We start from the raw sequence: 20,254 nt of genomic DNA on the forward strand, positions 1-20,254 counted from the left end.
CACTTTCATCCTTCCTCGACACATGACCAAACCATGTCACCCTGTTCCTCTTCACAGCATCAATCACAGGCTCTATTCCCATCATCTTTCACAATTCATCATTTGTCTTCCTCTCTCTCAACGATACTCCGCACATCCACCGAACCATTCGCATTGTGTTGTGTTGTGTTGCACTTATGTGAATACTTGCAAGAGATAATTACCCTGCAAAGTTACTCCCCAACCCCTATACTATGCTGAGAGGGGAAGGAAGGGAATGCGGTGGGTGTGTGTGTGTCTGATATGTTGGGAGAGGTGCAGCTTAGGCTCTTGAGGAAAGATGTGAGGTGCGTGTTATTACCTCGCCCAGACGGGTCAAGATGTTCAATCATTGATATCTCTCTTTTGTGCATCTCAAGTAGACAAATTAGGAGGTTCAGAGACAGAATGGAAAGATCGTGTATGTCAGTATGTGGCAGCTGTGCCCTAAGGACCTCGTGATGCTGTTCGCTCTCGGAGCCTGTCCCAGCACCACTGGTCTTGCACTAAATCTTCCTGCACTCGTTGCTCCTCCCCCTCATTCAGTCAACACCCCTGCTCTCATTGCACTCTCCTCCCCCACACCAAATCCTCCTGCATTCATGCACCCTCAACCCTATCCGATGCCACCTGCACTCACATCTCCAACGCTTCCTGGACTCGTTGCGCCCCCAACGCTTCTTGGACTCATTGCGCCCCCAACGCTTCTTGGACTCGTTGCGCCCACAACGCTTCTTGGTCTCGTTGCGCCCCCATCGCTTCCTGGACTCGTTGCGCCCCCAACGCTTCCTGGACTCGTTGCGCCCCCAACGCTTCCTGGACTCGTTGCGCCCCCAACGCTTCCTGGACTCGTTGTGCCCCGAACGCTTCCTGGACTCGTTGCTTCCCCAACGCTTCCTGGACTCGTTGCGCCCCCAATGCTTCCTGGACTCATTGCGCCCCCAATGCTTCCTGGGCTAGTTGTGCCCCCAATGCTTCCTGGACTCTATTGCGCCCCTAACGCTTCCTGGACTCGTTGCGCCCCCAACGCTTCCTGGACTCGTTGCGCCCCCAACGCTTCCTGGACTCGTTGCGCCCCCAACGCTTCCTGGACTCGTTGCGCCCCCAACGCTTCCTGGACTCGTTGCGCCCCCAACGCTTCCTGGACTCGTTGCGCCCCCAACGCTTCCTGGACTCGTTGCGCCCCCAATGCTTCCTGGACTCGTTGCGCCCCCAACGCTTCCTGGACTCGTTGCGCCCCCAACGCTTCCTGGACTCGTTGTGCCCCCAACGCTTCCTGGACCCGTTGCGCCCCCAACGCTTCCTGGACCCGTTGCGCCCCCAACGCTTCCTGGACTCGTTGCGCCCCCAACGCTTCCTGGACTCGTTGAGCCCCCAACGCTTCCTGGATTAGTTGCGCCCCAACGCTTCCTGGACTCGTTGCACCCCAATGCTTCCTGGACTCGTTGCGCCCCCAACGCTTCCTGGATTAGTTGCGCCCCCAACGCTTCCTGCACTCGTTGCGCCCCCAATGCTTCCTGCACTCGTTGCGCCCCAACGCTTCCTGCACTCGTTGCTCCCCCAACGCTTCCTGGACTCGTTGCGCCCCCAATGCTTCCTGGACTCGTTGCGCCCCCAATGCTTCCTGGACTCGTTGCGCCCCCAATGCTACCTGCACTCGTTGCTCCTCCAACAAGCATTACCTGCACTCGTTGCGTCCCCAACAAGCATTGCCTTCACTTGTTGCTCCCCCAAAAAACATTGCCTTCACTGGTGTTTGTCCTTTTTTTCACCTTTTGCCATTGTGCGCCCATTGGGGCAGATCCCACGATGCAGCTATTCTCAAATCCCCGTGTCTCTCTGTAGAAGAGTTCAACGGCGCCCTCGCCCCACCTTTATTTTGCACGCTCACTGCTGTGATGAGTGCCCTCGCCATTCCTTTTGCGCGCTCAAATTCTCCACGGTACAGTATGTATTGGTCATTTAGCCGAATGTCGAGGTTCAGGGAAGGAAGAACGTAGTTTGACCTGTTTGGAGGACTAATTGTTTATAATATGGGATTTATTTGCCCGTACGGGTTTTGATGGAGGTTGGGGATGATTTGTAGTCCCAGTGAGTACGGGATGAATGAACGGATGGACAGATAGATAATTGTGATGAAATAAAAGGATGAGTGATGAATGAACAGATAGATAATTCTGAGGGAATAAAATAATGAGGGCTGGATACAACAACAACAACAACAACAACATGCATTTTAAAGCCATTTTCCCTGCAAGAGCGGGGGTTAGCCAAGGGCTGGATGAACAAGATAATTGAATGAGGGACGGATCAGATGTACAGACGGACTGAAGGGTTTGAAGAAAGGATGTCATGTCATGGGGTTGAAGAAAGGACCAATAGGGTGAAGAAGGGGTTGATGAATTTATGTTTGGTGAATTGAGGTATGGTGAAGCGGACCGATGGTGGATTGAGAGAAAGTTTGCTGGAATTTACCAATGATGGATTCTTGGAACATCAATTTTGGTTTACCAATAATAATCATAATAATAATACATTTATTTATATAGCGCTTTTCAAGAAGCCCAAAGACGCTTTGACAGAGTACAAAAAACAAGTGCAAAAAGACAAAAATCAATAGGTAGATAATCAAAGCACAAGGAAGGAGAAGGAGAAGGAGAAGGAGAAGAGATAGTCAGGGGTTAAATGCTGTGGGTTAAATGTTGAATGCAGTGTTGAACAGGTGGGTCTTGCGTGATGTTTTGAATGTGGTGAGTGAGGAGGAATCTCTGATGGTGTGAGGTAGTGAGTTCCAGAGGGTGGGAGCAGCGATGGAGAAGGCCCTGTCCCCCCAGGATCTGAATTTGGTCCGGATGGGGGGGGGGGTCAGGAGGTTGGTACCAGCAGAGCGGAGGTTGCGGGTGGGAGTGTGTCTGGAGAGGAGGTCAGCCAGGTAGGATGGGGCCAGGTTATGGAGGGCTTTGTAGGTCAAGAGGAGGATTTTGTACTGGATTCTCTGGGGGATGGGGAGCCAGTGAAGCTTGTAAAGGACGGGGGTGATGTGGTCACGGGTCCGGGAATGGGTGAGTAGACGGGCAGCGGAGTTCTGAATGTATTGGAGTTTATTGGTGATTATTGAGGGTGAACCATAGAGGAGGCTGTTGCAGTAGTCCAGACGGGAGGTGATGAAGGCGTGCATGAGGGTTTCTGCAGCTGTGGCGGAGAGGGATGGACGGAGACGGGCGATGTTTTTCAGGTGAAAGAAGGCTGTCTTTGTGATGTGTTTAGTGTATTTGTCGAAGGGGAGGGTTTGGTCAAAGATGATGCCAAGATTCCGGATGTGAGGGGAGGTGGATACTGGGAAACCGTCGATGTTGAGGGCAAAGTTATGGGTGGATTTGGTGAGCGTTTTTGGGCCAATGATGATTATTTCAGATTTATCATAGTTAAGTTTGAGGAAGTTGATTTGAAGCCAGGATTTTATTTCAGTGATGCAGTTTGTCAGGATAGAGTGGGTGGCAGTGGAGATTGACTTGGTGGAGATGAAAAGCTGGATGTCATCGGCGAAGCAGTGGAATTGGAGACCATGACAGCGGATTAAGTGACCAAGGGGGGACAGGTACAGGATGAAGAGGAGGGGGCCAAGAACTGAACCTTGGGGGACACCTTGGGGGAGGGGAGCAGTGGGGGATTTGCAGTTATTGATGGAGATGAACTGGCGTCTGTCAGAGAGGTATGATTTGATCCAAGAGAGGGCAGTGCCGGTAATGTTAAAGGTGGTTTCAAGTCGGGTGAGGAGGATGGTGTGATTGATGGTGTCAAAGGCGGTGCTGAGGTCGAGGAGGATGAGAATGTTGAGGTTGCCAGCGTCAGAGGAGAGGAGAAGGTCGTTGGTGATTTTGAGGAGAGCAGTTTCAGTACTGTGGTTGGAGCGGAATCCGGATTGGAATGTTTCATACAGGTTATTGGCAGAGAGGTGATGTTTGAGTTGAGTGGCTACAGCGCGTTCCAAAACCTTTGACAGAAAGGGTAGGTTGGAGATGGGTCTGAAGTTATTTAGGGTGTCAGGGTTGAGTCCAGGTTTTTTCAGAATGGGGGTAACAGCAGCAATTTTGAGGGATGGTGGGACGATGCCTGTAGACAGGGAGGAGTTTATTGTTGCAGTGATAAGTGGAGAGAGAGCAGGAAGGGAGGCCCTGACAAAGCTGGAGGGGATGGGGTCAAGAGTGCAGGTGGCAGTTTTCATTTCTATGAGGAGTGCAGAGAGGTCAGTAGGGGAGACTGGGGAGAATTGAGACAGGGGTTGGCAGGATAAGGGGGGCAGGTGGTTTTAGGGGGAGGGGGAGTGGGTGCGGTGGTGGTTAAGCTGTTGTAGATGTTGTCAATTTTGCATTGGAAGAATGAAAGGAAGGAGATGCAGTTGTCTACTGTGAATGACTGGGTGGTGGTGTTCAGGGGGCTGAGGAGTTTGTTTATTGTACAGAAGAGTGGTTTTGGGTTTCCGGAGCCAGAGTGGATAATTTGAGAGTAGTAGGTGGAGCGGGCTTGGGAGAGGGCATTTTGTAGTGTTGTAGGTGGTCCTTGTAAGCTTGGGAGTGAATTGTGAGACCTGTTTTATTGCGGAGTCTTTCAAGTTGGCGAGCACGAGTTTTCATCAGGCGGAGTTCAGGGGTAAACCAGGGAGCAGAATGGGTGAAAGAAACTGTTTTGGTTTTTATAGGCGCAAGCTGGTCAAGGCAGAAGGAGAGAGTGTGGTTGTAGTAGTCAGTGAGGTCAGAAGGGGTGTGGAGGTCAACGAAGGGAGAAGTGGACATTTTTTCAGAGAGGGTGGACGAGAATGAGGTTGGTGAAAGAGCGTTTAGCTTACGGAAGTTGAAAGTGCGATAATGCCTTGGTGGGGATGTTGATGGTCATAGTGATGGCTAAGTGGTCAGAGCGGGTGAGGTCGGAGCCAGAGAGATGGGCAAAATTAATCCAGTAGAGCAGACAAGGTCCAGAATGTGCCCACGGTTATGGGTAGGAAAGTTGACATGTTTGGTGAGGTTAAAGCAGGTGAGTAAATCAGTGAAGTCAGTGGTTATTGTGGAGTCAGTGGAGTCCATGTGGATATTGAAATCACCGAGGAGGAGGATTGAGGGGGAGAGGGAACAGAGCTGGGTCAGAAAGTAGGAGAAGTCAGACAGGAATGATGGGTGTGGTTTGGGAGGGCGGTAGACGACAGCCATGACTGACTGCGTGTGACCAGAGAGTTTAAAAGCCAGGTGTTCAAATGATGGAGCAGATGAGATTGAGATGAGGCTGGTCTTGATGTCTTGTCGGTGAATTATGGCAATTCCACCACCTCGGCCCTCCGAGCGTGGTTTATTGATGTAGGAATATCCATTGGGTGTAGTGAGGCTGAGTGAGAAGTAGTCCAGTGGTTGTTGCCAGGTTTCAGTGAGACAGAGAAAGTCCAGTTTATTATCCAGAATGTAGTCGTTCAGGATGAGGCTTTTGTTGTCGAGGGACCGGGTATTGAACAGGGTGAGCTTGATGTTGCTTTGTACGGTGGGGATGAACTCAGGTGATTTAGCCAGGGTTTGCAGACAGGAGGTGCGATCGTGTGCGTTGCTGTGACCAGGTGCGCTGGGACGATGAGTGGGAGTGCACTGAGCCGACCAGAGTACGGGAATGGAGTGACCTGTATGTAAGTAAACAAACTTATGACCGGAGCCTTTATGAATATATCTGGGTCGTCGCAGGGGTCCGTGGGATTTGATTGCAGAGATGCATGATGGGGTGGAGTGAGTATTGAGCAGAAGAAGCCTTGCGGCGGAGTACCTCAGAGCCATGCCAGGCAGGAGCGAAGGGACGAGTACGAGGCCAAGGTCGAGGAGGCAAAGCGGCAAACGCAGCGGCAAACGACCGCAGCCGCTAATCAAGACCACAGCGGCAAACAGCCACCGCCGCAAACAAAGGCCACAAACAACGGGAGCGGGCCTGAGGAAACAGTGGAGGAGCCCGGCAGGTGAAGCCAGGAGCAGAGCTGGGACCGAGCAGAGGGCAGACCCAACGGTCAAAAATCCGCCACGACCACCAGAAAAGCAAACTATGTACAATGGCCCAGTCGGAGAAGCGGCGAACAAGTAACGCCAGCGTCCTCTCCAGACCGGACCATTGTGGATCTCCGGATCCAATGGTGGATCTGTCAAAACATGGTGGATTGAGAGAAAGATTGTTGGAACGAACCGATGGTGGATTGAAGGAAAGAGATATAGCGGCAAATAGGGAAACATCACACTGGGAATACATAGACTATTCATTCATTCATTTCCCATACCCAAACACCTAGACAATTAGTCAGGTTCACTATGTTAACAAATATAATTTCGTTCAAAATTTTGGTAGATTAGCAAAACTATACATTTTTGGAATATTCAGAGCATGAGGAATCCAAAAATTAATGTTTACATTTGCGTAGACACCTTTGCGAAAATGACACTCAGGACAGTGATGAAGATAGTCAGGTTCACTATGTTAACAAATATAATTTCTTTCAAAATTTTGGGATTAGCATAGCTGTACATTTTTGGAATCTTCAGAGCATGGAGAATCTGAAAATCCATGTTGGCATTTGCACAGACACCTGCATGGCCGCCATTTTGGATTTTGAAAATGGCCGCCATAAAATACATATTTTGCGCGATCTCGGCTTCTAGTCAACCTAGAGACTTAATTAAATATGCATATCCTATGTTTTCTGGGTCAAGGAATCCAATAAAGGCCTCAAAATAGTGCTCAGGATTATAGAAAAGCAACAAACAAAGGTAATTGAAAACCATTGTCTTTATATTTGTGATATAACTGTATTACATAATACAGTGAAACCTTGACTTACGAGTTTAATTCGTTCTGTGACCGAGCTCGTAACTCAATTTGCTCGTTTCTCAAATTAAATTTCCCCATTAAAATGAATTGAAATGCTATTAATCCGTTCCAGCCCCACAAAAACCACACCAATTTTTTTTGTTACGTGTTTTTAAATAAGAAAAATGTACTTTATAAATAACAAATAATGTATAAACAAGCACGACCTCATATATACTGTACATAATAAAAGAGAATGTAAAGAAATAAACTGGTTTTATTAAGTGTATTTACCTTGAAGATCAGACGAAGATGCTGGCGGAGGTGGAGGAGATAACTTTTGCCTTTTTCGCCACACTTTCCTCGCTTTCACTTGCAGGGCGTTTCAATAAAAACCTGTCCAAGGAGGTTTGTTTCTTCCTCCCTTTCAAAATGTTTCGAAAATGAGTGAGGCAAGTGTCGTTACACAGCGCCAACGCACGACCTGTTGCGACTTTTTCAGGGTGTTTCTTTTCAATAAACTCTGAAATTTTCTCCCACATTCCCAACATTTCCTTAATCTCACTTGTAGCGATAACCACCTCCGCCTCTGACTCCTCCGTGTTAATTTCCTGCAAAACCTCCGTATTCTGCTGCTGCTGTAGCTCCTTTAATTCCTCCGTTGTCAGTTCCTCGTGCTTCTCGACGAGGTCGTTGACGTCTTCTTCATTCACTTGCAGGCCCATGGACTTTCCGAGGGACACAATCTCCTCCACCACTAACACTTCAGGTTCGAATCCTTCGAAGTCCCTTTCGGACACAACCTCAGGCCACAGCTTCTTCCATGCAGAGTTTAAGGTCCTCCTTGTAACACCCTGCCAGGCCATGTCGATAATTCTGAGGCAGGTCACGATATTGTAGTGATCCTTCCAGAACTCTCGAAGGGTGAGGTTTGTGCTCTCCGTAACCTCAAAGCAGCGCCGGAACAGGTGCTTGGTGAAGAGCTTTTTGAAATTTGAAATCACCTGCTGGTCCATGGGCTGCAGGATAGGGGTGGTGTTGGCTGGAAGGTAGAGGACCTTAATAAACTTAAATTCTTCAAGGATGTCGTCTTCGAGGTTTGGTGGGTGTGCGGGAGCATTGTCAAGGACGAGAAGGGCTTGCAGGGGTAGGTTATTTTCCAAAAGGTACTTCTTGATGGCAGGACCAAAGACCAGGTTTACCCACTCCACAAAGAACGGCCTGGTGACCCACGCCTTTGCGTTTGCTCTCCACATAACCTGCAGTTTTTCTTTAAGTATCTTATGAGACTTAAAGGCTCTGGGGTTTTCAGAGTGATATACGAGTAGCGGCTTAATCTTGCAGTCACCACTCGCATTCGCGCACAGTGCAAGGGTTAACCTATCCTTCATGGGTTTGTGGCCTGGCATGCTCTTCTCCTCTGCCGTTATATACGTCCTCCTCGGCATCTTTTTCCAGAAGAGCCCTGTCTCGTCACAGTTGAAGATTTGCTGGGGGATGTATCCTTCGGCTTCTATCAGTTCGGCAAAAGTTATAATAAAATCTTCAGCTGCCTTCACATCCGAGCTTGCTGCCTCACCATGCCTGACGACGGAGTGAATGCCGGTCCTCTTCTTAAAATTATCAAACCATCCCCGACTGGCTTTGAATGACTCTTCCGATGCCTCGTCCGTTGATGTTCCCGCCGTCTGCTGCACCAAATCCCCGTAAATGTCTCGGGCCTTCTCACACATGATGCCCTCGGTCACGGTATCTCCTGCGAGCTGCTTCTCCGTCAACCACACAAACAACAACTTCTCCATCTCTTCATGGATAGAGGTCCGGAGCTTTGAAATAATCGTAACGCCCTTGGCTGGCGTTATAGCCTTTATCGACTCCTTCTGCTTCAAAATCGTACATATCGTAGAAGTACTACGATCGTACTGCCTCGCCAAGTCGACAACATGCACACCTCGCTCATGTTTTTCGACGATTGCGTGTTTTATATCCAAGCACATCATCTTCGTCTTCTCAGCACTGCCCTTGGCACTCAATTTCTTAGGACCCATGGTTAAAACTAAGAAATTTTCCAAAATAACCAAAATGCGAAAACAAAGCAACAGCGATATACGGCAGAGATGCTTGCACGGCAAGATAACCACGTGACCTGAACGCTCGTTGGGCCACCTAGTGGCGGGTGGCGTAAGCTCGTAACTCAGATCTCGGCTCGCATCACAAAGCAAAAATTCGACCGAGCGACGGCTCGTATCTCGGAAAACTCGTAAGTTGGTGCACTCGTAAGTCAAGGTTTCACTGTACATGATATTGCAAGTCCTTTGAAGTTATAGGTTGTTATAGGAAGTTATAGGTAGTATCAGATTGAACTATAAGTCCTATACACAGGATCTACGAGGTCTATACCGTTCAGGAATATGCTTTTACAGATCTTCATCACTGTCCTGAGTGTCATTTTCGCAAAGGTGTCTACGCAAATGTAAACATTAATTTTTGGATGCCTCATGCTCTGAATATTCCAAAAATGTATAGTTTTGCTAATCTACCAAAATTTTGAACGAAAAAACATTGTGAACCTGACTAAATGGGAAAAGGTCTACCTTCACACAAACTAGAGAAATAACTGACTGGGGTTTCCTAAGTGTATGTGAATGCACTCCCCGGGGTACATTTTCCAAAACCGCAAATAACATATCCCTGATTCTTTGCAATCTGATGCTCTCAAAATTATTGGAATGATGATGAGGCTGAAGCATAAGGTCTGTTGCTGTCACATTGCAGATAGGTCTGTCGTCTTAATGTTTTCTAGCATCTATTTTCCGATATTGCGCCCTCTGCTCTGTCCACGACCATTCCTACGCAACGAGTCCATTGACCCCCTTGTCGTTAGGTTTCCAAAATCCAGACTGACTGCACACCTCAACTTCCTTATGCCTATTTTCCCTGTCTATGGAGCCACCTTTCAGAGGTTGTTCTGTCTCATTCTTCACTCCAGGACTTGAAGCAGACAGTGCACCGCCATCTCGTCAACCCATGATTCTCATTTATTATTTACCCCCATTAACACCCAACCATCATCCTTGCTAGTTTCAGCATTTCCTCCCCTCCCACTCCTATTTCCTGTTCGTTCATTCCCTTGATGTTTGTCTCACTGTCAGTTCTACCTTGCTCTCCATGAGCCTCACTCTTGTAAAGAAAAGGAAAAACACCTTTTGGTTATCATATAAATTCTGAGCACCTTCCATTGATGGGAATTTTCTTAATGGTGTTGATTACTGTTAAATTGTCCTGAATGAATTAATTGTACTCTTATTGAACTGAAAATTAATTGCCACACTTTCTAATGTTGATGGAATCTGATCATTGGTTTAATTGTGTTGGGCAATACAAACTCATACAGTGGTAAATCAGGAGCAAATTTAGTTTTACCTGGAGACCTCTAAATATAAAAATGTTTATTGCAGTAATTATAAAAATTTAGTAAGGGACGGCTCATTTCTGCAGATGGAACAGCTGGCTTAACACTAAATACAAAGAAAATTCTCCATAAACTATTTGAAGAACTAACTTTTGAAGTTTAATTTATTTTGCTTGGTTGAAGCAAGGACGTGTTCTGACTTGACGCGTGAGGCAAGGACGTATTGTTTTGCGTTCTGACTATTTTAGCATGATCAGTGAGCGAGTGTACCTTGTTTGACTGCAGCCATGTGTCCCTCAGGGTGTGAAATGGCCATTTGAAGAGGTGATTTTTGCAAACATCGGGGATTGCCATGCTATGGGACAGCAGCCGATCACTTTCCTGCGACAGGTTTGAAAAGCACATTATTCTGACCTCTCTTTTCTTTATATATATGGTTCGTTTGTTTCGTTAATTATTTATTTACAATTATTTTTACTTGTTTACAAAAGGGTCTGCAGCTGAATGGAAAATGGCCGGAGGATCACAAACTACCAATGCATCTTGGGCTGAGGGGAGCGAAGGGGTGGTGGGTCAGGGATTGACTTTGGCCGCCATTCCGCGATATTCTCGCATAAAGTTGGAAAATCATCGCATACAATTTTGGCCAGAGCGATAAAAAATCGCATAGAGCGTGTCAGTTGTCGCGGTATAGTTTTCAGGCGAAACAGTCTCAATTCGTGTACTTACTACTGCTTTTGTCAGGTCTGGAAGTTATCAAAGACGAAGCTATTCTAAACTGTAAACTGACCGTAGCCATTTTAATTTCGCTTTCACGTTTTACGGTAGCCGTGACAATGTTTTGCGGCATTAAACGACGGCTTTTCGGCAACCACGTGTTCGCTGTCTGCAGTCGTTTCTGGATTACGTTTTTTCCGAAAATGCCGCCGAAAAAGAGACCTCCGCAACCACAGCCTGATGGGCAAAGTATAAAACGATTCTTTATAGTTACCAGCAGTAGTTCTAACACTGAGGACAACCAGGATGATCCAGCTAGACACCGTGTGCAGGGTGAAAGCGGGACAGTGGCCAGGGCCGCCACAATGCAGACAGCTACTTCCGGCAAAACTTTAATAACGTTTCAATACATCTGGGTCCTTAAATTCGGAGACTGGCTGAGATATGATGCCGATCAGAGCAAAATGTATTGTTCACTGTGTAGATCGGAGAAGTTAGTCAACAGTCTAAGTCAAGGTACAAATAATTTCAAATCGACTACAATAACCCGACATATATTGTCATCTGATCACCAACGAGAGATTGCAGCACCATTGGCGAGAATAAATCTTCAACTGACGGTTGAGGGGGCTAAATCAAAAGAAGAGGAAAGTATTTTGATGTGTCTGAAAGTGGTGTATTGGATGTCGAAGGAAGCAATTCCCCTGTCTAAGTACAACAGCTTGCTGACCTTGTTGTCAGAGCTTAATACCCCAAATCTGGAGAATTTAAAAGTGAACAAACATGTGACATATGCGAGTTATAAATCAGCCTGTGGTTTTCTGGATGCCATTTCCACAACAATTGATAAATCCATCAGCGAGAAGCTCCACAAGTCACCTGCCATTACAATTATGACAGACGAGAGTACAGACATTGCTGTACATCACAAGCTGTGTGTAACAGCCAGAGTTTTGGATCCTAAAACAATGACGCCCTCCACTCTATTTTTGACGGATCTGCATATCACCTCGGCAACAGGAAGTGGCATATTTAAATGTGATCAAATGTGCTAATTCATGGCAACGTATGTGTTAAACGTATCTGTGGCATGGTTCATCATTTACACAATAAAAGCCACAGGGAGTGAGATAGTCGATTTGAATACAGAAAGAAACACACAAGTCTTTGTTTTCTTGACCATATTTATTTTTAATTAATACCCCGAGAATAATGAGATTTGACGAGCGCGAGTAAAATTTTATCTCAAAACAATTTTGTATGATCCCATCGTGTTTGGAAAAAATTTCATTGTTTTGTACACAGGGAGATTTTCTCCCATTGCTAAAATCCTCCAGGATAATCCCTGGTGGGTGAGGGGTGGTGGTACACATACAAAAGGAGAAATAAAACAAAAAAGAGGAACGGGATGGGACAGAATAAGTGTGTAAAACAGACCGTGGGTGTGTATGGGTGAGCACTTGAGGTTGTGATGGTTAGTGCATCTGAAAGACTGAAGTGAGGAAGATGAGACAACAGATACGGGGAGATGATTCCACAATCCAAAGAATATGGGGACAATTGAATACAGGTGGGCAACTAGTCTGGACTTTGGGAGGATGAGCAGATGAGGATGTCTGCATGAACATGTGACCTGGAGAGCCTTGGGAAGAGCGGAGTTAAGAAACTGCAGCAGGATAATCTTTGGGAATCTGCCTCCTACCTTGAGATGGCAAGGCACAAAAGGCCTTGTTTTTGACTCATTTAAGAAGAGCAAGATGGTAAGCAGGAGCACCAGCTCAGTCTGGAGAAATATTCCATTGATATGCTAGCTTAGTGGTATGGTCTGTACCCATGAAACGTTATGGCAGATAGTGAGACAAGAACTCCTCCTCTTCCAATTGTTGGCCAGGGAAGTGGATTGGCTAGTTTGATTCCTGATCCTTGCGGAGAGACAATGTGAAAGCGTGTGACTACTTGCCTGCATTGAATGGTGTGTTCAAAGTAGGTGACGAACAGATTATCTTTCCAGGTCTAATAAAAGTGATTCAGCAGTGGCCAACCTTTCATAAATGTGATGTGTCGTTCTGCACAGGATGGAGTCGTCTACAAAATGGTAAGGCTGGTTTTGAAGAGAATCAGGCGGATCATTGCTGTCAATCAAGAGTATCTGTCCTAATTTGCTGTCTTGTGGAACCCTGGCCAAAAGGGAAAGATCATGGGAGAGGACACGATCAAGGATCACCTGTAATTTCCACTCCTTAAGGAAATTGGATTAACCACTTCAGCAGTGAACCCTGAATATCAAATGAAGACAACTTGGAAATCAAGCCTGCCTGTCAGGTATTATCAAAGGCTTGAGAGATTGCCCTAAGGGCCTAACCTCTTGTTTGTGTTTCAAGGCATCCATCCACTGTTGTGTTGTCAAAGGAGTAGCATTGACAAGGTGGAACGGCCAAGTCCGAAGCCAAGACTGGTTGTCAGAGAGGATGGATTTAGAGAAGCGATAATGGTTGAGGTTGGTGCATTTAAGGACACCATCAAATTGATGAAAGTTGTGATTCATCCAGTTGGACATAACGATAAGAGATATAAGAGAAGTGGCCAATCCAAAACAGGTCATTGCCAGCTGAAGCCAATTGGATAATTGATACATGTTGTGTTTTGAGTGGGTTTATTTCCAGTACTTGATCTAATCTCTTATTGTTATGGACTCAATTACTTTGCTTATAATGTGGAGAGGGCTGACCGGTTTGTAGTTGAGGGATCAGTTTTGGAACCTGTCTTGTGCATAGGAGTGATGGTTGCAACTTTCCATGTAGGAGGATGTTGCCCGTCCAAGAAAGACCTGTGAAAGAAAGAGGGTATGTTAGGACTGACGTTCCCTAGAACTTGAGCATGTGCAGTAGAGGTGTCAAGCTGGGTAAGAAGCTTTTCTACTGTTACAGGGGAGAAGTCCATGTGCTATGCCTACAGGGAACATTCTGTAAAGGTAGAAAAGGTGGGTACATGAAGGGATGGATGGATGTGGGACCTTGGCCATTTCAGTGAAGACAGAGTTCAATAACTTTGCCTTTTCTCAAGCAGTAACTCAGCAGAGCTGACTCCATCTTTAGTAGGGAATGAATGGAAGGGAAATGTTTTCCAGACACAGACCTGACCAGCTCCAACCAGGATTTGGAGGATTGTGAGAGGTTGGTGAATTTGGATCGCATATGAGGTTGAGGTTGGGCACTGGCTCTTCATTAGACAAATACACAAGGGTTCCTAGCTGTGCAGAGAGATTGCAGGTTGCTATCAGAAGGGGTTGCCTTCCAGGAGGAGAATGAGAGTTATTTTCTTGCCCTGGCTCTACCACACACATCAGTGTACCAGAGTTGAGATAATGGACAGAAAAGATTAATGTGGGATGGAATTAGCTTGTGAAGAAGAGAAATGTGTCCATTGTATAATAAATTCCAGGAACAATCATTCTTAGGAGCTGATGTGATAATGAACCAATTTTGACTGGAGAGAGTGGATTTTAGGCCAAAGCAATCCTCCCATACATGTCTTCACCTTGAATCTTTTAAAATTTAAATTGCCAAAGATATGGCCACTTTTACCAACACATGGTGAGAATATCCCAGAGGTGCTGATGAGGAACAGGACAAGTTAAAGGAAATGCATGATGTGACCTGGTACAGTAATAAATGGTTGCCATTTCAGGATATGTGTGTTGCAAAATAAGTGGAATGAGCAAATCCTATCTTTCCACAGAATGACTGGCTCGGCCATGTACTGAAGTGTGTGTGAGGCAACACCAAGCCTGCTGCAATGGTGGCAAATAGTCCCTACAGATTATAAAGAATGAACGGGCGAACAGACAGCAGTCATTGTTTGCAGAAAGAGCCTCATGTATCAAGTAATTAGGGTTGGGGGGTGGGTGCAGTGGAGGGGAGCAGAAGAATACATAAATAAGTAATGCATTGTTACAGAGAGGAGCACATGCCTAAATGTAGTCCATAGGGTTAGAGGTGACCAATGAATGGCATGGGTTGTGGGGAAGGGAGTAATGTACATGCATAGCAACACCACCACCAGTATGGGAATTAGGCCTGTCAGAGCAGAGGAGCCAATAACCAGGACGAGTCCAGGTCATCCTGTTGAAAAAAAAATGTTTCGTGAGATCTGCAATATCCGGGTTAGATGCAGTAACCTGGATGGACAGATCTGTGAGGTTAGAGTGCAGATCTCTATTGGTAGACCAGAGGGTGAGAGCGTTGGAAGCACACACAGGGAAACATTGGCGGAAGGGTGCAGGGATCGGGTGAGCAGGAATTTTGGAAGCTGAAGATGCCTTTTGTCTGCATCTTTTTGTGTTTTAAAGAAGCGCAGTGAACCTGGGAGTAGGTGCGCCCTTTTGAGAGTGTTATCGGATTCGGTTGTGTGACAAAGCAGGTAGCATCCTTTGTAACAAGATTTTAAAAAGAAAACGTTTTATTGTCACTTTTGTTCTCTGTTATTGTTGACTTTGGGTGCTATTGTTCTGTTAATTATGTCCTCGCCTCATCCCCTACTCGTGACAGCTGTTGGAAAGCTCTAAAGTTGTTGTGAGACCTCTATGCATTGTTCATGCCACTTCGCAAAGCTGGTCTACTTTCCAACCTCTTGCCTCGTAATTTTCTTCCTGTGCTTCACTGCACACGCAAATGCATATAATTGTTTGTCTTGTGCAATTAAAAAGAATTGACACGTCAGCACTTGAAAAACCTAATGTGCATGTTATTGAAGTTTCGTGTTGGAAAGCAAGGTTTGTAGGAATGTACAATGAGTGGGAGTGGAAAAAATAGAACATTAACCTCTGTAATGAGTAAGCACATTTCATGCATCCGTGTGGGGACGAGGCACATTTTCTTTGGATATGTTGGGTTAATGCCATTAATCTGCACTATGTAACGTGTTGTCGTGAGTAAGGTCTCTCCGTCAAAATGAGTTGAATTTGCTCCCAGCAATGATGCAACCAGCAGCCACAGGCTGGATATGAAATAATAATAAAGGAATATCTGTGTAATAGAGTAGCTTCTGGTTTAGAATTTTGTTTTTTCACATCAGTATGTTTGCATAATGAGCATCAATGCTGCTTTGGAAACTTTCATTCATGAAAACAAATCCTTCTGTAATTGTACATTGCCATTCACAGTGGCTATGGACACCTGAGAGCATTAAGAAAAAATTCAGTATGATGTGCTTTCTGGATAGTGACCACAACATGAGTTTAGCAAGCAGCGTAACCTGGTAGCTAGTAGTACCTCAAAGAAGACCAGACCATTTGCTGTCGACGCTGACAGAACCCTTACCCAGATTTATATAGAGCGTCAAATCGACGAACAACTGGTCTTCTATTTGCTGATTGGTAAACCAGGGCATTTGGAGTATGGGAACTTGCTTTGCCCGTCTCAGGAATCAAATCTGGGTCCTCTCATTTGTGAGGCAAGCACATGGAACCCTGACAAGCATGATGCGATGGTGACACGGACTTTTATTTGATTGCTTCGCTGTGCTTGGGCCAGGCAGGGATGGGTGTGCCTGGATCTTTGGATGAAGTTACAAGTTTAACTTTTGGAGCAACAGCAGATTTTGGGTAGCTTTGGATTTTCCTTTTTTTGAAGTAAATGCCATATGACATCATGGATCATAAGAGCTTTCAGACAAAGCATAGATAATGAAACAAGAGGAATATCAAAGCATACGAATTTCTTTCTATTACCACTACCAAAGAGCAATGCTTTGTCTAAAAAAAAAAACCCACCGTTTAGAGGCCATTTTTCCCCGCAAAGCGGGGGTTGGCCTTTTCGGGGACCGTGGTTGTTGTGGTTTTTTGGTCCCCTTTTTGAAGCAATGTTTTACGGCCGGATGCCCTTCCTGCCGCCAACCCTGTTTGCCAAAACAAAATTATTTACCCATTTACCTCTGCCACCAAAGGTGGGCGGAGGTTATGTTTTCACCACTGTCTGTTTGTTTGGCGGTGAGCAGGATATCTCAAAAAGTTGTGGATGGATTTGGACGAAATTTGGTGGGCAGGTGGGGTGTGACGAGGACGAATTGGTTTGATTTTGGTGACCCGTATCCAGATCCAGACACAATATTATTTTTATTTTTTAAAGAGATTCTTCACTATTGAGAGATGGGACCAAAACTATACATAACATGATATCTCAAAAGATTGTTGACGAGTTATGACAAAACAGGGTGGATGAGTTGGTTATGTGACGACAACAAGCTGATTCGATTTTGGTTCAGGTCCGAATCCAGATCCAGCCTATCAGTGGAATACAAAACGTAAACTATTTTGCCTGGCGGAGGTATGTGCTCTACTGAGTGCCATTCCAGTTGCTTATTTATTGTATGTATGTATTTATATTCTGATGGCAATGAGGGAATGTTGCAAGCCTTATTGCAACATGGGAATTAGGGTTCTTGTGCTAGCTCGACATGCATGATGCGGGTTACGTGAACGATTGATGAATGCTACAGAAAGCTAGTTTCCGTTACTAGCATTGGATGGTATTTGGAGGGAGCTAGGGTGCCACGCCAGAGAAATGCTTGCGGAACACTGAGACTATTCCTCATGTAAACCCCAGGTGATTAATATGAATGCGGCATTGGCCCCGAGACCATGGAACATCTCTTCAGCTGTGGCATGCTCATGCATGGCACATGTATGCCAAAGGATCTTGCAGAGGCAAATGATGTAGAATTAGTGTGCTCGCCAATGGCAGGCAGTGATGATACGAAATGAAATGGTGAAACCATTTCTCACTGAAACCTGGCAACAACCTCTGGACGACTTCTCTCTCAACCTCACGACACCCAATGGATATTCATACATCAATAAACCACGCTCGGAGGGCCGAGGTGGTGGAATTGCCGTAATTCACCGACAGGACATCAAAACCAGCCTCATCTCCATCTCATCTGCTCCATCATTTGAACACCTGGCTTTTAAACTCTCTGGTCACACACAGTCAGTCATGGCAGTCGTCTACCGCCCTCCCAAACCACACCCATCATTCCTGTCTGACTTCTCTTACTTTCTGACCCAGCTCTGTTCCTTCTCCCCCTCAATCCTCCTCCTCGGTGATTTCAATATCCACATGGACTCCACTGACTCCACAATAACCACTGACTTCACTGATTTACTCACCTGCTTTAACCTCACTCAACATGTCAACTTTCCTACCCATAACCGTGGTCACATTCTCGACCTTGTCTGCTCTACTGGACTAATTTTGCACCATCTCTCTAGCTCCGACCTCACCCTCTCTGACCACTTAGCCATCACTATGACCATCAACATCACCACCTCCACCCCAGCACCAAGGCATTATCGCATTATCAACTTCCGTAAGCTAAACTCTCTTTCACCTACCTCATTCTCATCCACCCTCTCTGAAAAAATACCCACTTCTCCCTTCGTTGGCCTCCACACCCCTTCTGACCTCACTGACTACTACAACCACACTCTCTCCTTCTGCCTCGACCAGCTTGCGCCTATAAAAACCAAAACAGTTTCTTTCACCCATTCTGCTCCCTGGTTTACCCCTGAACTCCGCCTGATGAAAACTCGTGCTTGCCAACTTGAAAGACTCCGCAATAAAACAGGTCTCACAATTCACTCCCAAGCCTACAAGGACCACCTACAGCACTACAAAGATGCCCTCTCCCGCGCCCGCTCCGCCTACTACTCTCAAATTATCCACTCTGTCTCCGGAAACCCAAAAGCATTCTTCTCTACAATAAACAAACTCCTCAGCCCCCTGGACACTACCACCCAGTCATTCACAGTAGACAACTGCATCTCCTTCCTTTCATTCTTCCAAAGCAAAATTGACAACATCTACAACAGCTTAGCCACCACCGCACCCGCTCCCCCTCAAACCACCTGCCCCCTCTTATCCTGCCAACCCCTGTCTCAATTCTCCCCAGTCTCCCCTACTGACCTCTCTGAACTCCTCATAGGAATGAAAACTGCCACCTGCACTCTTGACCCCATCCCCTCCAGCTTTGTCAAGGCCTCCCTTCCTGCTCTCTCTCCACTTATCACTGCAACAATAAACTCCTCCCTGTCTACAGGCATCGTCCCATCATCCCTCAAAATTGCTGCTGTTACCCCCATTCTGAAAAAACCTGGACTCAACCCTGACACCCTAAATAACTTCAGACCCATCTCCAACCTACCCTTTCTGTCAAAAGTTTTGGAACGCGCTGTAGCCACTCAACTCAAACATCACCTCTCTGCCAATAACCTGTATGAAACATTCCAATCCGGATTCCGCTCCAACCACAGTACTGAAACTGCCCTCCTCAAAATCACCAACGACCTTCTCCTCTCCTCTGACGCCGGCAACCTCAACATTCTCATCCTCCTCGACCTCAGCGCTGCCTTTGACACCATCAATCACACCATCCTCCTCACCCGACTTGAAACCACCTTTAACATTACCGGCACTGCCCTCTCTTGGATCAAATCTTACCTCTCTGACAGACGCAGTTCATCTCCATCAATAACTGCAAATCCCCCACTGCTCCCCTCCCCCAAGGTGTCCCCCAAGGTTCAGTTCTCGGCCCCCTCCTCTTCATCCTGTACCTGTCCCCCCTTGGTCACTTAATCCACCGTCATGGTCTCCAATTCCACTGCTTCGCCGATGACATCCAGCTTTTCATCTCCACCACCACCCACTCTATCCTGACAAACTGCATCACTGAAATAAAATCCTGGCTTCAAATCAACTTCCTCAAACTTAACTATGATAAATCTGAAATAATCATCATTGGCCCAAAAACGCTCACCAAATCCATCCATAACTTCGCCCTCAACATTGACGGTTTCCCAGTATACACCTCCCCTCACATCCGGAATCTTGGCATCATCTTTGACCAAACCCTCTCCTTCGACAAATACACTAAACAAATCACAAAGACAGTCTTCTTTCACCTGAAAAACATCGCCCGTCTCCGTCCATCCCTCTCCTCCACGGCTGCAGAAACCCTCATCCACGCCTTCATCACCTCCCGTCTGGACTACTGCAACAGCCTCCTCTATGGCTCACCCTCAATAATCATCAATAAACTCCAATACATTCAGAACTCCGCTGCCCGTCTACTCACCCATTCCCGGACCCGTGACCACATCACCCCCGTCCTTTATAAGCTTCACTGGCTCCCCATCCCCCAGAGAATCCAGTACAAAATCCTCCTCTTGACCTACAAATCCCTCCATAACCTGGCCCCATCCTACCTGACTGACCTGCTCTCCAGACA

At 46.4% G+C, this 20,254-nt stretch overlaps 1 protein-coding gene across 1 annotated transcript in view; it reads left to right on the forward strand.

The window, feature by feature from the left end:
- The window catches only part of LOC137435439 (alanine aminotransferase 2-like), a 125,491-nt gene that overhangs the window by 8,996 nt on the left and 96,241 nt on the right, over nt 1-20,254 (forward strand). Inside the window, exon 3 of the mRNA XM_078768789.1 lies at nt 10,556-10,645. Within this exon, the coding sequence (XP_078624915.1) occupies nt 10,556-10,645 (90 nt within the window). The remainder of the gene's footprint in view (nt 1-10,555; nt 10,646-20,254) is intronic.

The sequence above is a fragment of the Myxine glutinosa genome, unplaced genomic scaffold, assembly GCF_964187855.1.
Source record: "Myxine glutinosa unplaced genomic scaffold, kmMyxGlut1.1 SCAFFOLD_473, whole genome shotgun sequence".
NCBI lineage: Eukaryota > Metazoa > Chordata > Myxini > Myxiniformes > Myxinidae > Myxine > Myxine glutinosa.